Source organism: Anguilla anguilla, chromosome 1 (assembly GCF_013347855.1).
Source record: "Anguilla anguilla isolate fAngAng1 chromosome 1, fAngAng1.pri, whole genome shotgun sequence".
NCBI lineage: Eukaryota > Metazoa > Chordata > Actinopteri > Anguilliformes > Anguillidae > Anguilla > Anguilla anguilla.
In genome coordinates this window covers 30,629,891-30,644,955 of record NC_049201.1, presented here as the reverse complement: position 1 = coordinate 30,644,955, position 15,065 = coordinate 30,629,891, and the positions used below count along the sequence as shown (strand labels likewise).

Below are 15,065 nucleotides of genomic sequence, written 5' to 3'. Positions count from 1 at the left end.
GTTCCAAATGATATAACCAACAGTTTTGTTTGATTAATATCGCATATTAATTAAACAAAACTGTTGGTTATATCATTTGGAACTTCAACCAGTGTGTCAATATGACTCAATCCTGAAACATGATTATTGGATTCAAGCGAATAGATACACTCAACTTTGAATGACCATACAGAAACTACAAACTAGTTCTAATCCGTTTACTTCAGCTTACTTTATTGTAAACCACAGCCCTCTGCCCAGGCTAACTACCAGAACATCACCACCACCAGTGTCCATATTCAGTTATTTAGCCTAATGATTAATAATTATGCCTACTAGAATAGAATAGCTTTATTTTCCCAGCGGAAACAGATGACGTAGCCCACATGCAATAAATAAATAAACTATTTGCATATAGTCTAAATTACATTAAGAAATACAATAACATAAATAGCTTTTAGAGATTCTTCAAATACATATTGCAAATGAGAAAATAAGAATTATATTAAGGAAATTCTAATAAAGGGGTGCACAACAAGGCCCTGTTGTTTCAGCATTTTGTGTCAATTTCTGCGCTTAATTATTTAATTGGCTTAATTGTAATTTGATCTGACATTTATATAAGCATTAGCTATAGCCACAGCCTGTAAGTGTATCCTGAATATTTTATTGTCCTACAGTCTACACAAGTGAACCAGTGTAGTTTATAGAGCTATCAGAAAACTAAAGCTAAGGTAGGCCTAGTTGGTTGCCCTGTTGCCTCCCTGATATGGCAGTGTTTTGAAAACCTTGGACCCTCCACTCTTCAGATATGGTGCCACTTATATCAAATAAGAATCAGAAAATGTGGCTGTGCTTGCAAAATGGTCTGAAAATGAAACTGATGAAAGATTGACCATGTCCTCAGTTTATAACCAAATATTATATGAACTTATAAGTATTACGTATTTTGCAAGTCAAAAGCCCTTTGTAACTTGGGTGCAAATTGAAAAATGGAAAGTGGTATAATAAAACTCTAAACAATGATTTATGTACATTAAAAAATATAAATTCAGACTTATCCAAATCTGATTTTTTTCTTGCAGCATATTAGGTGGAATCATGTGAAAAGCTACATGATATCAAAATTTGCCAGATAAGTACACATGCACTGACCAATGTCACGGTGAAATTCCTTTTAAGATTAATGAATTGCCAAAAAATCCAGGTAGTGATATGCCTAATATTATATCACCAGATGATCTAGATTTAATTAAAAGTGGAAGATGGTTAAATGACCAAATAATTGATTCATACTTGGACCTCCTGAAAAAAAACTTAAGAGAGAATTATGTATTCATGGTCCCTTCAACGTTTGTCAGCCAGAACTTGAATTGTTCATTTTGTGAAAATATAGAGGTTCTCCCAAACATTTCTAAAAGTCACAGAAACTGGTGGTGCTTTGAAAACATTATAATTCCTTTAAATATTAGATCTACTCATTGGGCTGTGATAATCATTGAAATGCAAAACATAAAAGACAAAGAAAATAATATTACCAATGAAGTGAAAATTCTTGATTCATTAAAAACATATGGAAATTATATGATTACTTTGCTTTTCTCTCTTCAAAAATATTTGGCATTATTTGGCACAGTTGTGAAGTTATCACTAAATTATGAATTCTCCCACAACTGCCCACATTTCCACAAGCAACTAGATGCATTCAGCTGTGGATTGTATGTGTGCTTTTTCACAAAAATGTTTTTGTTTGGTCGGAATATTAACAAAATTTTCAACACAGATATGAGGACATATCTGCACTATGAATTAAGCCAACAAGTTTTGCCTTTGTAAGTCACACAAAAAATGTCACTACAAAAATTCTGTTCACTGATTATTGTTATTGCTTAATGTGAAGCCCAGTTGTACTTTACATCCTGTTACAAGTCCAGGTGTCCAATACTGGCTGTTTACTTCCATGAAATATATCATGACTAATGACTATGTGTGTCATATTCTGAATTCATAAAGAGATTTTAATTCATTCAAGACTGTTTGACTCGTATGCATTCAACAGTACTAGCAGAAGATAGGAATACACTATTTGCTGATAAATTGCATGGTTAAACCCCAGCCACATTTTCTGTGACGCTTATTTGATATAAGTGGCACCATATCTGAAGAGTGGAGGGTCCAAGGTTTTCGAAACACACCCGTATCATTGAGACAATATGTCCAGGGGAGGCAGCAGAGCCTGATATAGAGGGTATGCACATGACGTCACCGCAGGCGAAAGTTCTGCGGTTACACCCACTGAGTGGCAGAAAAACTATGAGTGACAGCGTTAGCATTCAGCTTGAATGCCGCGAAGACACAAAAAAACATCTAAAATGCTAAAGAGCTGTTGTGCGATTGACTGTACAAATAGATTCAATAAGAAATCGGAGCTATCTTTTTACAGACTGCCGAAGGCTAAATGTATCTTTATTTGGTTTTTAAACTATTTACATTTAAAACTCGAATCCTTTTAAAAGGCAAAAAGGAACAAGGCACATTTAAACACAGTCAGTTCACCAAAATCACTCAATCACAACAGAACAACTACACAAGAAATGAAACCAAGTCTACAAAATAAGAAAACAGTCAAAGAAAGAAAAAAACGGTTTTTTAATGTTTTCCCTGCACATTTGATCCTGCTTTTAACCAGAAACTCGTTTTAAGTAAAGCTTCACAAAATTGGAAAAAGTCTGTAGGCTATATGCCGACCTGGGCCAATCGTTGGCAAATGAGTGTGGGAGGGAAAACGGGAACATAACTCAATCAGCATCTACAGTTACTTGTGGCACGTGGCAACCCACGGTACAGGTAAATTGTTTCATAAGGTCCATGTTGTCTTTGTCTGAGGCTACAGCAGGTGTGGGAAGGCGTTAGTAGAACTGCAAAGTAGAGCAAATCGATGGTGTTTTGTTCTGTGGAAACATTTTTTAAATATCAGAGGACACGTTATTTGTATGAAAAACGCAGACAAGGTTTGAGCAAATAAGACTGAATTTTAATTTATTGTTTATGATGCATAATAAAGAAGACAGATGAACACGGAATAACCGCGACGTTATACTACGGAATAACATTTTGGTATCCGCGATTTATCTAAGAATATCCCAGAATAGTCGTCTTTTCATTTTTCCCCCTTTTTGGCGTTGAAAACTAAACAGGAAACGTTACTAAAATTGTTCTGTAAAACTCGTTTTCTTCAGTTCCGTTAGGATTTATGGTTGAGCTTAAAATAACATTAGCTTACTTTACTCCCAGTTTCTTAGTACTCGATAATGTTAAAATTGAGTTAACAGTGATATTAGTCTAAGTTATCGTTTATTATGGGAACAGCACTGTGTGAACGATGCGCTCAGTTGGTAGAAGACTTAAGTGCATATGTGCGAAGACTGTCCAGAGAAATAGTTGAAAAGATCAAAGAGTGTATCCAAGCCATTGCCCAGTGTTGTTGCATGAGGAGAAAGGGAAAAGGTACAATTCCGAGGACGTCTTATAAGCCCTTGGTTCAGGAGCATGAAAGGCTGGCGGCCCAGGAACTGGTGCAGCACTTGGGCTCAGGTAAGTTATGTTGGTAGAATAGGAGCCACACCGATAGACAGCAGCTGTAGGCTATTTGCGCTACTTCGTTGTTCCCGCAGTAGCGTACTCTCTTAAAACACCTTCTGTACACGTCGTGATCTAGTTGTTCGTTTAACAAAGAGTTATTAAAAAAGTATAGTTAAGCAACCCGTTTTTTATTTATCTGTTTCCTGTTCCCTATCGCTGAAGGCATTTGCAGTTTCTAAACTCATGAACATTTTCACAAAAACACTGACAGTGCTTTTAAAGGAATGCACCAGTTGTTGCCAAAAAGTAGGCCTATACAATGCATATGCTAGGGTAGAATATTTGTCATTAATGAACGGTAGGAAGAAGTCTCAACCTAAGCTGTTTTTGGTGGATTAAGGCCACAGATTTGGGTAAATACATTTGCTTGGTATTGATTCTGCAGTTTTGCTGATAAAGTCTGTTTTTGTCAGGTAGTGAATCTGTACTGCTTGGGAATGATTGTCTTCAAGCACTGAACACGTTGGCAGTGTCTGAGAATAATGAGCTACAACAGTCTGCTGCAGTTTACCTCCTACACCTCAGTGAACATTGTAAGTATGATTTTGGAGTGGAGTGCCCTCTAGTTCAAACCACACATTTTTGTTCAGGTTCAAGTCTGGCTGGGTTGTGGTTAGTTACCATTTTTTGGCTGATTTTGAGGTATGGTTTGGGATCATGGCCTTGCTGAAAGATACATTTGCGGCCTTTGTAGCAGAGGGAATCAAGTTTTTGCCCAAAATATCTCAATACTTGTAGGAGTTTATTATTCCATTGGTTAAAAAAAAGAGCCAGATGGCCAGTGTTTGAAAAAACATCCCAGTAACCCAAGGTCCTCCACCATGTTTCACTGTAGGTATGATGTTTTTGTCAATGTAAAGGTCCTACTGCCAAAACCAAACCCATTGCTGGTGTGTGGACAAAAAGCTCAATTTTGGTCTCATCTGGCCATAACACCCAATTTCAGTCAAAGTTCCTCTGGTTTCAAGACAAGCTTCTTACCCATTATACTACACTGCCACCCAGCTGCACTTGAATCCTCTAGGGAATTTTTGCCATTGTTCCTGTAGTTTTAATATTTTTAAATAGTTTTAACAGAGGAAAGTGGTATTTTTAGATTTTTGTTTGTAACCATCAAACAACCACCTGAATTGTGAAGGTAAACAAGCCTTTGTCTTTTTTTTTTGGAGAATTCTTTACCTTCCCCAGGATGATGAATGACACATGGCCCCCAGGAAGATTGGCTGATTGTTATTGCTAATGAGGATCCTTACAATAAACAATATAGAATAAACATGGATTCTACATGCCGGTTACTGCTGTTTTTGACCCAGTGAAACAAGAATCCTTCAGAGGCCATAGTACAGTTATATGGGATTGAGATGAACTTTTAAAAAGTAGCGTGCTAACATTTGTTTTTGTTGGATTTTATTTTTTAAATCGGCCTAAGTATTGGGAAAAAATTATTGTTAAAATTTTCTCTGAGCAATTAATTAGTAAAAAAAATAAATAATAATTTTCGTTTTTTAGCATACAATATAGCTCAATACCTGTCTTGTTTATTTGTCGCAGCTTAATTTGCCAGTTTTTATTAAGGTGTTAATAAAGTTGGAGGACATTACTTTCGGTTACACTCCTTTTTTATACAAGCAGCAGTGTGAAAAACCGGTAAAAGAATTTACCCTGTTGTGATAGTATATGGAGTTGTTATATGTTCTGCTTTGACAAAACGATTGTACGTTCCTGTTATATTTACAAGACCTGTGTTGATGTATGTGAGGATACCTCCCTTTGAGAGGTGTTACCGACTACCTGGAATTAGTGAGCACATTCAAATCAGTTGGTTTGCATTGTTTCCCACACTGGTTAGTCCTGCGCATTTATCTGTTCTGAGGTAATGATATGCTTGGCAGCGGTTAAACGGCCAGTTTTATGAAAATTTCAATGTTCTTTTCAAAAGAACAAGGGGTCAGTTGGGCTTCTGAAACAAAGCTGGTTCCTGCATGTCTTTTGCATAAACTGATGTAGACGGACGACAAACTGAAATAAAATTAAACTGGACGATGGAGATAAACAATTGTAAATTGAAGGTATAGCATAGTACACATAGCATTCCTCACTATTGTGTTTCCTGTTACTGGTTGCAGTGCCAACTGCTTTGCCCTCTGAGTTCTTGGAGCCATACCCAGCCCTGCTGCGCTCATGTGATGTGGAAGTGCAGAGGACAACATCTCTGTCTTTGGTCAACTTGCTGGTGGACCACAATGGTGAGAGTCATTGTACCGAGAAGACCTCTCGACAACCATTACTGAAATAATACTTTTTAAATCCACAAAAAGTAAAATGTTGTATCTGTAAACATTATCATAATATAGACGGCTGATTTTTTGTGTATTATCTCTTTCTCCCTTCCTGTTCTAGAGGTGGGGTTAGGGTATTAAAATCAATAAATTGTTCACAAAAATATTATTTTCCATATTTGAACATAATGTATGTCGGCTACATTTTAAATAGGGTAAATATACTTAGTTATGGGTCATGGGCTCAGCAAGTTCCGGGACCCTGGCTTAGTGTACACATTATCAGGGGATATTTGCAGTGCCAGAAGTTTCACAACTGTTGCATTCCGTCACCCATTGCTGTGGCTGTATTGTTTTGTTTGGAGCATTTAAAGTACTTTGCTTCAGGGTACACCGAGGATTTGAATGGATGTACCTTGCTTGCTGATTCCTGAGCTGTAGCCAATGCTCATTTTAAATTGGGCTCTCAAAACTGGCTGAGTTAAGAGAATAATAAACTCGATTGAGTAGTTGAGAGCAGTTGTGCTTCAGGGCACAAATGTGTTTTTCTTCCAAATCTGGTCGTCATTACCATGTTTTGCTGTACTGTCATCGATTGTGTAGGGCACATCGGTGACATCGTCACATGGCAGTCACTGAGCCGTAGCCCTTTTTCACTTGAAGTTAACAATGTTAATGTTCTGTGTGGTATTACTTTAATGTAAATGCACGCCATTTGTACTTCATCTTATAGTTCGACCATGTCTATGCATATTCATTGGTATGTAAATCGTGCTTTTGTCTCTTTCAGTTAACAAAGAACTGATAGTAGAGATGGGGACGATGGAGCCAATTCTTGACTTGCTGGAGTCTGGAGATTTGACTGTCCAGTGCAACTCCTGCGCATGTGTGGCTATGCTGGCAACCTCAGGTCTGTACCTCAAGAGTGACATGTTCTTAAGGTGAAGCAAATCCACAATGAGCTCTGTATATTCAGCTTTTTCATACCTTGCTTCTCAGTTGGCCATTTTAACATTCAGTGGGACAATCTAGTACCAAACACTTGGTCTTTAAACACGCTAGCTGTGTGGGTAAATTCAGACATGAGGAAATGCAGTCACTAGGAGTGTGGTGCTTAAGCGGTGTTTGAAGAATGTAGTCACGGTTTAGGAACTGTGATCTGTGCCAATGGAGAGTGCTTCACATAAGTACAAACTACAGAACAGCTCTTTTTGTTTCAGTCCATGTTCCAGATTTGTGAGTGTTGTGGGTTTTACTCCATGCAGTTATCCAGCCAACTCAATAATTCTGCTTCATGAAATACCCCCCTTGTCCGAATACGAATAAATGCTTAAGATATAAATCCATGCCACCTGTACATTCATGAGAAATGTCAAGCGTTACCCACCTGTACCTTGCTGATGAACAGGCTCACTCCTGTGCTGCTCATTCTTTAGGGAACACCATGACAGGGAATGTAGTACAGTATAGCAAAATAACTCTAAACTGGCTTAACGCTGTTGAGAGTGCAGCCGTTAGACAACTGGTTTTTCTTTGCATATATAATGGGAAGCTTTGTGCATGTTTCAGATGCCAACAGGGAAGCCATCATGTCAGGCGATGGGGTGCTGCGGATCCTGGTTCTGGCCAAGTCCTATGACCCCAGAATCCAACGGAATGCTGTCGGAGCCCTTCTGAACCTCACCAGGTCTGGTACGTTTAAAAGAAAATCTTCATGCTGTTGCGACTGTAACAGCATTCATTTTCAGAAATAATACACACACAAATGGAGAACGTTTAGTCAAATACTGCTTCTACACTATGTAAGGTGTGAGACTGAGGGACTGCCGTGCATGTGGTGGCCAGGTTGTTGTTTACAGTGGTATTGGTGGGCCAACAGAGGACGGTATTCCCTTTGGCCAAGTAGAAACACATTTTCAAGTGAGAACATTATGCTGCAGGTGGCACTGGCCTTGGCATTAGGGATATTATTTTTAAATCAATGAACAAAAATGTAAAATAAGAAAAATAAGTGCACTTAGTGTTGCTATTAAAAATAACAATTGCCTGGTTTGAATGATATTATAATTAAATTTTAGCATTACACATGGTTATTTTTAGAATATTGTATAGTAAAGCTGATATCCCATTACCTTACATTACAATGGATTGTTCAGTATGTCTGGTATTTGGCACTGTTACATTAAAAATGTTCATTGTGTGTGGATCAAATTTAATGTGCAAACATTGTCATTCCGATGGATAACCAATTTGCCTAACTGAAAAACAAATTTTGAAAGGTTTAGTAAACGCAGGCATCTGGCGAGGTTCAAACTCTGGTCCTCAGGGGGAGAGGCTGCACTACCACTGCACTAAAGATGAATTAATCGTTAGCGAAGCAGTTAGTCATCCGCAAATCGCTACAATAGTCCCCACCAACCCCCAGGGGGTGCTCTCACGCCGGCATGTCTCTCACAAGCTGCCACCCCTGTCAGGCACCGCCCTTTCCATTGACACCCCGCCTCCACTTCTGACACCAGTATAATGGCAGGGATCTGGCAAGGCTTGGACATGGGTATCAATGGGGGAGAAGCAGCCACTCTAGCCTCTGCATTAAAGATGAATTCACCGTTGACAGTAATTGGGTAGCCTCAGGGGCATATCGCTACAATATAAATGTGCTGCCATTTGACCAATTAACCAGCAGCTGGTTCATTCCTGGAGGATCCCATATAATTAATGAATAATTCATAGCAACCTTACCCTCCACGATACGTCTCAAAGAAAGTGTCTGACTGGTTTCATTACACCGCAGTGGTGATCAAACTTGACAAGAATGTTAGCATGTTGATTAATTTTATTGATCATAAGTTTATGAGGCCATATGATGTAGCTATGGCAAGCCAATAGCCATAAGCCCTCAAAACTAATTTTTAACATTACTAGTTCAATCAAGTTTTCAAAGTGAAAGCATTTAATTGTGGTCAGTGGCGCTGATAATTTCAGTGACACCCTTAATAAACGGCAAAAGTCTCAGCAGAACATGGATTTAAATAATTAAAATTTATATAATTCAGAATCGCCATTCGATGTAGCTGGACCTCTGTCGATGATACGCCAGGACATCCTTTGTTTCGTGTTTGCTCAGCTAAATTAAATCCTATTTGTCTGTATATAATGACATCCATTAATCTGAACCAAATGTTTTACAAGAGTAGATGAGCAAGCATTTTCACATTTGGTTTACTTAGCCTCAAAACCTCATGGAATGGAAGTGGTGTGATAATGTGGAGTTTGGTGTGCTGGACCTTTAAATCAGGCCCTGACTTTGTGGTAAAAAATTGGCACTTGTAAAGAGTATGCGGTTTCCTGGGACAATCCGGTCACCCAATTCTCCCCCAGATGAAGTGGTTACATAAATCCCTCATTCACTTCAGAATTCTCTCACAAAATGGCTGCTGTGCATCACCTGGGATAACCTGAGTGCTATATATTGGTGATGGATGAGGAATAATCCCCCCCACCCACTCTTCAATATTTGGGGGTGTTTTTGTTATTGTTATTATAACAGAAACAATAGTTGGTCATAATAGGAGTCAAACTTTGAGATCTATTAAAGCTTACCACCAAGAGGAGTCACATCAGTATCCATACCGTTTATTACACATGCCTATTATCGTTGGTCTTTCTCGCTCTTCTCAGAGAGAGTGGTGGGAGCTTTGTGTCAAGAGGGAGTTCTTCCTGTCCTTGCACTTTTACTGCAGTCAGCAGACGTGGAGGTCCAGGTAAAAAAAAAAAATAAATAAAATGAACTGGCCTTTTTTAAGTGACTAATTTCACATCAAAGCACCCAGACCCTTGACCTCTGTCAACTTTCAGTTCTACAGCTGCTCCGCCCTGAGAAACGTGGCTGCCGTGCAGGAGCATCACTCGAGCATGCTGGGAATTGGGGACCGCTTTCTCTTGAAGTCTCTGCTCTCCCTCCTGTCCTCTCCAGTGGAGAAGGTAGAGTACAGGAAATGGCTCACATGGAGTACGGCCTGTGTGTATAATCCATCGATACTCAAATCCCATTAATCCAAATTTGACCCTGGTTTTCTTTTCTCACCGGTAATTAACTGAACAATTAGTGCTACCGATTGGTCAGACTGTCCTCGGACCTGAGTCCCAGGTAAAGGGAGGGTGGAAAACCAGTAGTTCCTGGCCCTCAAGGAGTGTGATATGAGTATTGGGTATATTCAATTGCCTCAGGATGGTAGCCTGATGAGTATGTGAAGTTAAATCCCCGAAAGAGGCTTGCTTCTTTAAAGCCTTCACTGGTGTCATTTCCCCTACAGTTGTCAGTTAATCGGAAACAGAGTGTTAGTCTTGAGAAATTTACATTGAGTTAGTGGTGCTGATTTGATTTGATGGTAAAACGCCTAACACGTTGGTAAAGTCCATAGCAATGTAGAACACAAGGTTTTTTGTTTGTTTTTCTTTTCCTCCAGATTTGCCTTCAAGTTCAATTGTCATTTTTTCAGGATTGATTGGATCAATATCTGAGATATAACAATATAGCCACCATATCAGCAACAGTACCTGGTTTCTGAATATACCAGTGGTTTTATTTTTACTGTTCAAATGTTTAGCACACCATTTTCATAATACATGCATTGATGTGTATTCCTTTCTTACAAAATAACTTCACATTGTGCTATCTCTTTTAAAAAATAAAATAAAATTTAAAAAAAGCAGGAGAAATTTTACTGCACATGCATGAACTCATTCATTCCAAACGTCATTCTAAATTTCTAAGACTCAAATGTATTATTATTATTATTATTATTATTATTATTATTATTATGCTTTTAAACAAAATCAATGTGTAAGTTAGGAATATAATTTTTCTATATTTTATATTATGCTTTACCAGATTAGACAGACTTCAGAAGTTTGCCAATATCCATTAAGGTATTTGCCTTCCAATTTCCTCTTACATCCAATGTCTTTTTCCCTCCAGAATTCCTGCCAGGCCTGTCTGTGTCTCAGGAACTTTTCTGAGAATGGTAAAGTTGACTTATTTACTTCTCCGATCTCCTGCATATTGTATTACATTACCATGGATAGCCTACTTTTAGTTCAGTTGATGTTAAGGCCTAGAACATTTATAGATGGATTGTGTTGTATTTGTTGTGTTTTTATTAATAATACCCTTCAGTTCAAACACAGGAGGAACTGATGGCTCTAGGCTGTGTCCCCCCACTGACCACCATGCTGCGCTCTCCTGCTGTGGGGAAATCCGAGTCGGCCATCACCCTGCTCTCAGCACTGTCACAGCACCCCCCAAACAGGGTAAGACCCCACCCCCTCTATCACACCTCAGCCACACAGCGTAAGGCTGCATTCACACCAGCTCAGGCAATGCAGCACCTTGCCGCAGGGTTATGCAGCAGTGTGGGCGTGTCACTACATGGCCCATTTGTGTGATGTCATGTTGTGAACTTTAACCCCCCCCCTCCTCCATTTTCTGTCCGCTAACTCAAAAAAATAAATAAATACATAAAAAATGGACACTAACCTAAACCGAAGGAAGCTTCTTGCTATTGTTATTTTGCAGCGTAGACTGCTAGCCAAACACAGACGTCGAAGCTGGGTACACAAAATAAACCAAGCGAGGACACAACTGGGAGAGTATCATCGTTTGGTCCATGAACTCCATAGTGCTAGGTACAATAAACTAACATGCAAGAACTGATAAATAGCGAATGTTTTATACAGCTTAATTCCGACGTTCAGAATTGATATTTAGCTAGTAATTATTGTTTCGGTACTCGTCCCATTACTGGTCAAATCACGATGACGATAATAAAATCAAATCTTAGGAAATGAATCGCGTCAGTAATTCATCTGACAGTTGCTCGGTAAACAGCGGACTGCTACATGGTAATTTAAACAACGTACGTGATTGGCCACTGCAGCGTGACGTCGGGTTGCGTTCCGGCAAAAGTTGATTCTGGTTCTACTTTCTTGCCGCAGGCCGCTGCGTTGTTTTTCGGCACCCCATGCGGTCCCCACTGCCGCAGACTAAACGTACTACCCCCATTCAAATGAATGGGAAGACTGCCGTTTTTTCCACATTGCCTGATCTGGTGTGAATCCAGCCTAAGACCCCACCCCTTCACTCACACTTCACCCAAACAGCGTAAGACCCCACCCCCTCTATCCACCTCACCTAAACAGGGTAAGACTCCACCCTCTCAGTCATAGCATAGCTCAGAATAAGACCCCACCCTCTAATCTCAAAGCAGATCACACTCAACCCCAACATGTTAAGGCCCAGGGAGTAGCTTTTTGGGGCGTGAGATGCTAAGGTAGGGCTAGGGTCAGGTCCCCCTCATTGTCACAAGCTTTGATCTCAGTTTCTCTGTGCTTCAGGACGGGCTGGTGGAGGAGGGCCTTGTGCAGGCTGTAGATGAGCTGCTCCTCCTTCACAGTTCCAGAACAACCGTCCTCAGCCTTGGGGCTGTTACCGTAGCCAACCTGAGCACCACTCCCACTGGCCAACAGGTAACCCCACCCTAGTCCTGCCCCCATCGGGGCATTTGCTGCCAGCTTTTGTGAATTCACGAGGTGAGGGAACATTTTTTGGGTTCATTTTGGAATGCTCATGGGGTAAATGAACCTGGAACCTTGTAATCTAGGCTGTGATGGACAGCCACTGTGTGTCCAGGCTGTTGACGGCTCTGGACCCTACAAGCGCCACAGAAGGAGCCCGGATTTGCATAGCATCCTGTCTACACCACCTGACCTGTCTGGGTAAGAACCAAAAACTGATGAGAATATATTTTATTATTTTTTTTAAGCTTTTTTCCTTTCTCTTCTTCTGAATTTGCAATGCCCGATCATTATGAATGGGTGTTTGTCACAGAAGTCATGGGTGTCACGGATGCTATCATTTATTCCTTTTTACAATTTTTTTATGGCAGTTTCATGACTTTGCCTGTTTTATGTCCAGCAGCTTTGGATGGTAACTGTCAACTGTAACTTATTAATTGGTGGTTAATTATAGTAGGTGGTTCATTGGGATAACAGGATGATGAAATAGGCCTGGGGTCCCTCATACTGATTGGATTTCCGCGTATAGTGGAAATATTCTTCTCCCATTTAAGGTGTCTAAGGTTCCTTGTGCTTCTTTCTCCCCGTTTAGAGTTGCTAAAGCCACACATTGCAGAAAAAATGACCGCCGAACATATCTCACATTTGGTGAGGTATGCCAGCCAGGAGGAAATTCCAGAGCTGTCCTTCCATGCTGCCTGCATCATGGGCGAACTGGGAATGAATGGTAATTCTAATGAGAATTGCAGTACAGAGAGAAACACTTTCTTCAGTATGTGGCAGTGTTCAGATTCACTGTGATGCTGAACTAATGTAGTACAATCCCGGACTACAAACTTGTCAATGAACGTGTGATGACATCTGTAAGGGAAAAGTAATTAAATGGGTTATTAGAAATATCCATGATCCATGTAAATGTATGGAATTAAAGCATGAATGGAAATGACGCAGTATGGAAGCTGCTGGTAAATTTCCAGGCAATAGTGGCTCTGCTCCCTCTGAGGAATGCGAGTAACAGCTCATGCAGGAAAAGGACCATTTAAAGGTCAGTAGTCTACATACACAGGTTCATATATGAGTTCCCCAGGAATGGAAAAGGACACACATTCTAAACTGATGCCACTGATGACCTTGTGCTTCTTTCTTCCATTTAGTCGCTCCCCTGCTGAGGCCCCACTGTGACGCTGTCCTGGGATATCTGCTGCAGTTCCTCAAGAGCCCGGAAGTGAGGTTCCAGCAGCTCGCCATTGCCACTCTGAGCACTCTGAAGAATGGTCAGTAGTGGTCTTTTAATCAGACAAGTTCTTATTTAAGTTCTAGCCACTGAATGGTACATCCCTATTTAGCTACTTGCATAACTGAAAAAAGGTTGGGAGCGTTCTTTTTTTATTATATTTTTTTGGTAGCGCGTCCCCACTACATCGCTCAGTGGTAAGTCCCTGGTCAGTAGTATGCAGTCGTCTGGTGCCACGGCCACATGGCTCAGCTGGCAGAGTGAAGAGTGGCAACTGGCTGAATGCGCTTCAGACAACCTTTGTGCAGATGTGCTCTCTCCTGGATATGTGGAGGATGCATATAGTTATTCCACATATTCCACATGTTTAAAATTTGTTTCAGTTGTCTGCTGTCCATTTCAGGTTATTTTCATCAGCAGAAGTACTTTTCTAGTTTTGAACTTCATTACCCATCAGACTTCTGTGAAATGATGTCCAGTATTAATCAGTTGTATACATAGTAAACATTTCTATACCCATCCAGCCACTCTGCCTTTATGAGTTGCCTGTGTGATGAACTGCGTGGTGCCCTGTTGCAGACGAGTGTTTTGCGGCTGCTGTGTCTGGGAGCGCAGTGCAGGAACAGCTGTGTCGGGTGCGGGCACAGACGGAGAAGACAAGCAAGCTGCTCAGTATGGTCTCACCCACTTCCCCCAGCACAGACTAACCCCCTTCAGCCCAGAGCCTGGACTGACCAGCAGTCGGAAAGGCCTAGCCCCACCCTCTTCTAAGGCCGGAAGCGAGTCGCCATTGGGTGAACTCCACTCCATGGGAAGAGGACTAGCCTACTATTGGACACGCTTGAATTCTGTCAGCACATAAGCATTACTGTGTTTTACTGTTTGAAAGTTTGTTTGTTTTTTTCGGAAAATTAATTTGGGACTAAACTGATTCATGTGTTTTAGAGAGAAATTGTGCTATTTGTTTGTGTGTAACAAAAATAAACATTTTAATCCATCTTTACAAAGCTCACTGTGCACTGCATCGCAACTGTTCAATTGGGTTTCAGTTAACCATGCATTATTTTTCAATTGCTTACATGTGAGTTTGGTCATTGCTGAAGTTTTTCCAAAAAGGGTAACAAATGAGCAAATGAAAGGCCCCGTTGCTTAACCCTTTCTCAAAGGAAAGGGTAGGAAATGCCAGATTGAAAGTTTTCAGCATATTCTATATAAATAGGCTGTCTAATTTTCTTTTAGCTCCGATCTAATAGCTGAAGTCACAGCTGAAATGAACAGGTATGTTCAAATGTGATACTTTGAAAAATGAGATGAGGCTCTATTTTTTTCCCCAAGCAGTTTGTGTACTTTATAAA

The 15,065-nt window shown here is 40.2% G+C and overlaps 1 protein-coding gene across 4 annotated transcripts; it reads left to right on the top strand.

The window, feature by feature from the left end:
- Window positions 1-2,836: 2,836 nt before the first annotated feature.
- On the top strand, window positions 2,837-14,713 carry LOC118221956 (vacuolar protein 8-like). Of its 4 annotated transcripts, none has more exons than XM_035407434.1 (14): window positions 2,837-3,573; window positions 4,035-4,154; window positions 5,748-5,867; window positions 6,691-6,810; window positions 7,470-7,592; window positions 9,582-9,664; window positions 9,759-9,884; window positions 10,882-10,927; window positions 11,080-11,213; window positions 12,297-12,428; window positions 12,563-12,677; window positions 13,069-13,203; window positions 13,631-13,750; window positions 14,235-14,318. In XM_035407434.1, exons 1-14 carry the CDS (start codon window positions 3,339-3,341, stop codon window positions 14,249-14,251), a joined length of 1,626 nt encoding a protein of 541 aa, XP_035263325.1. In that variant the 5' UTR covers window positions 2,837-3,338; the 3' UTR covers window positions 14,252-14,318. The 4 variants fall into 4 exon arrangements, with proteins under 4 accessions (XP_035263325.1, XP_035263324.1, XP_035263327.1 ...); XM_035407433.1 differs by having other exon boundaries at window positions 2,839-3,573; window positions 14,290-14,713; XM_035407436.1 differs by lacking the exon at window positions 2,837-3,573 and adding an exon at window positions 3,704-3,867 and having other exon boundaries at window positions 14,290-14,713.
- The last annotated feature ends 352 nt before the right edge of the window (window positions 14,714-15,065 follow it).

Bases quoted from the DNA above. Each gene is read 5' to 3' on its own strand.
- LOC118221956 (XM_035407433.1), top strand. From the start codon at position 3,339: ATGGGAACAGCACTGTGTGAACGATGCGCTCAGTTGGTAGAAGACTTA. The intron at 4,155-5,747 runs GTAAGTATGATT...TACTGGTTGCAG, and splicing joins CCTACACCTCAGTGAACATT to TGCCAACTGCTTTGCCCTCT. The intron at 7,593-9,581 runs GTACGTTTAAAA...CGCTCTTCTCAG, and splicing joins TCTGAACCTCACCAGGTCTG to AGAGAGTGGTGGGAGCTTTG.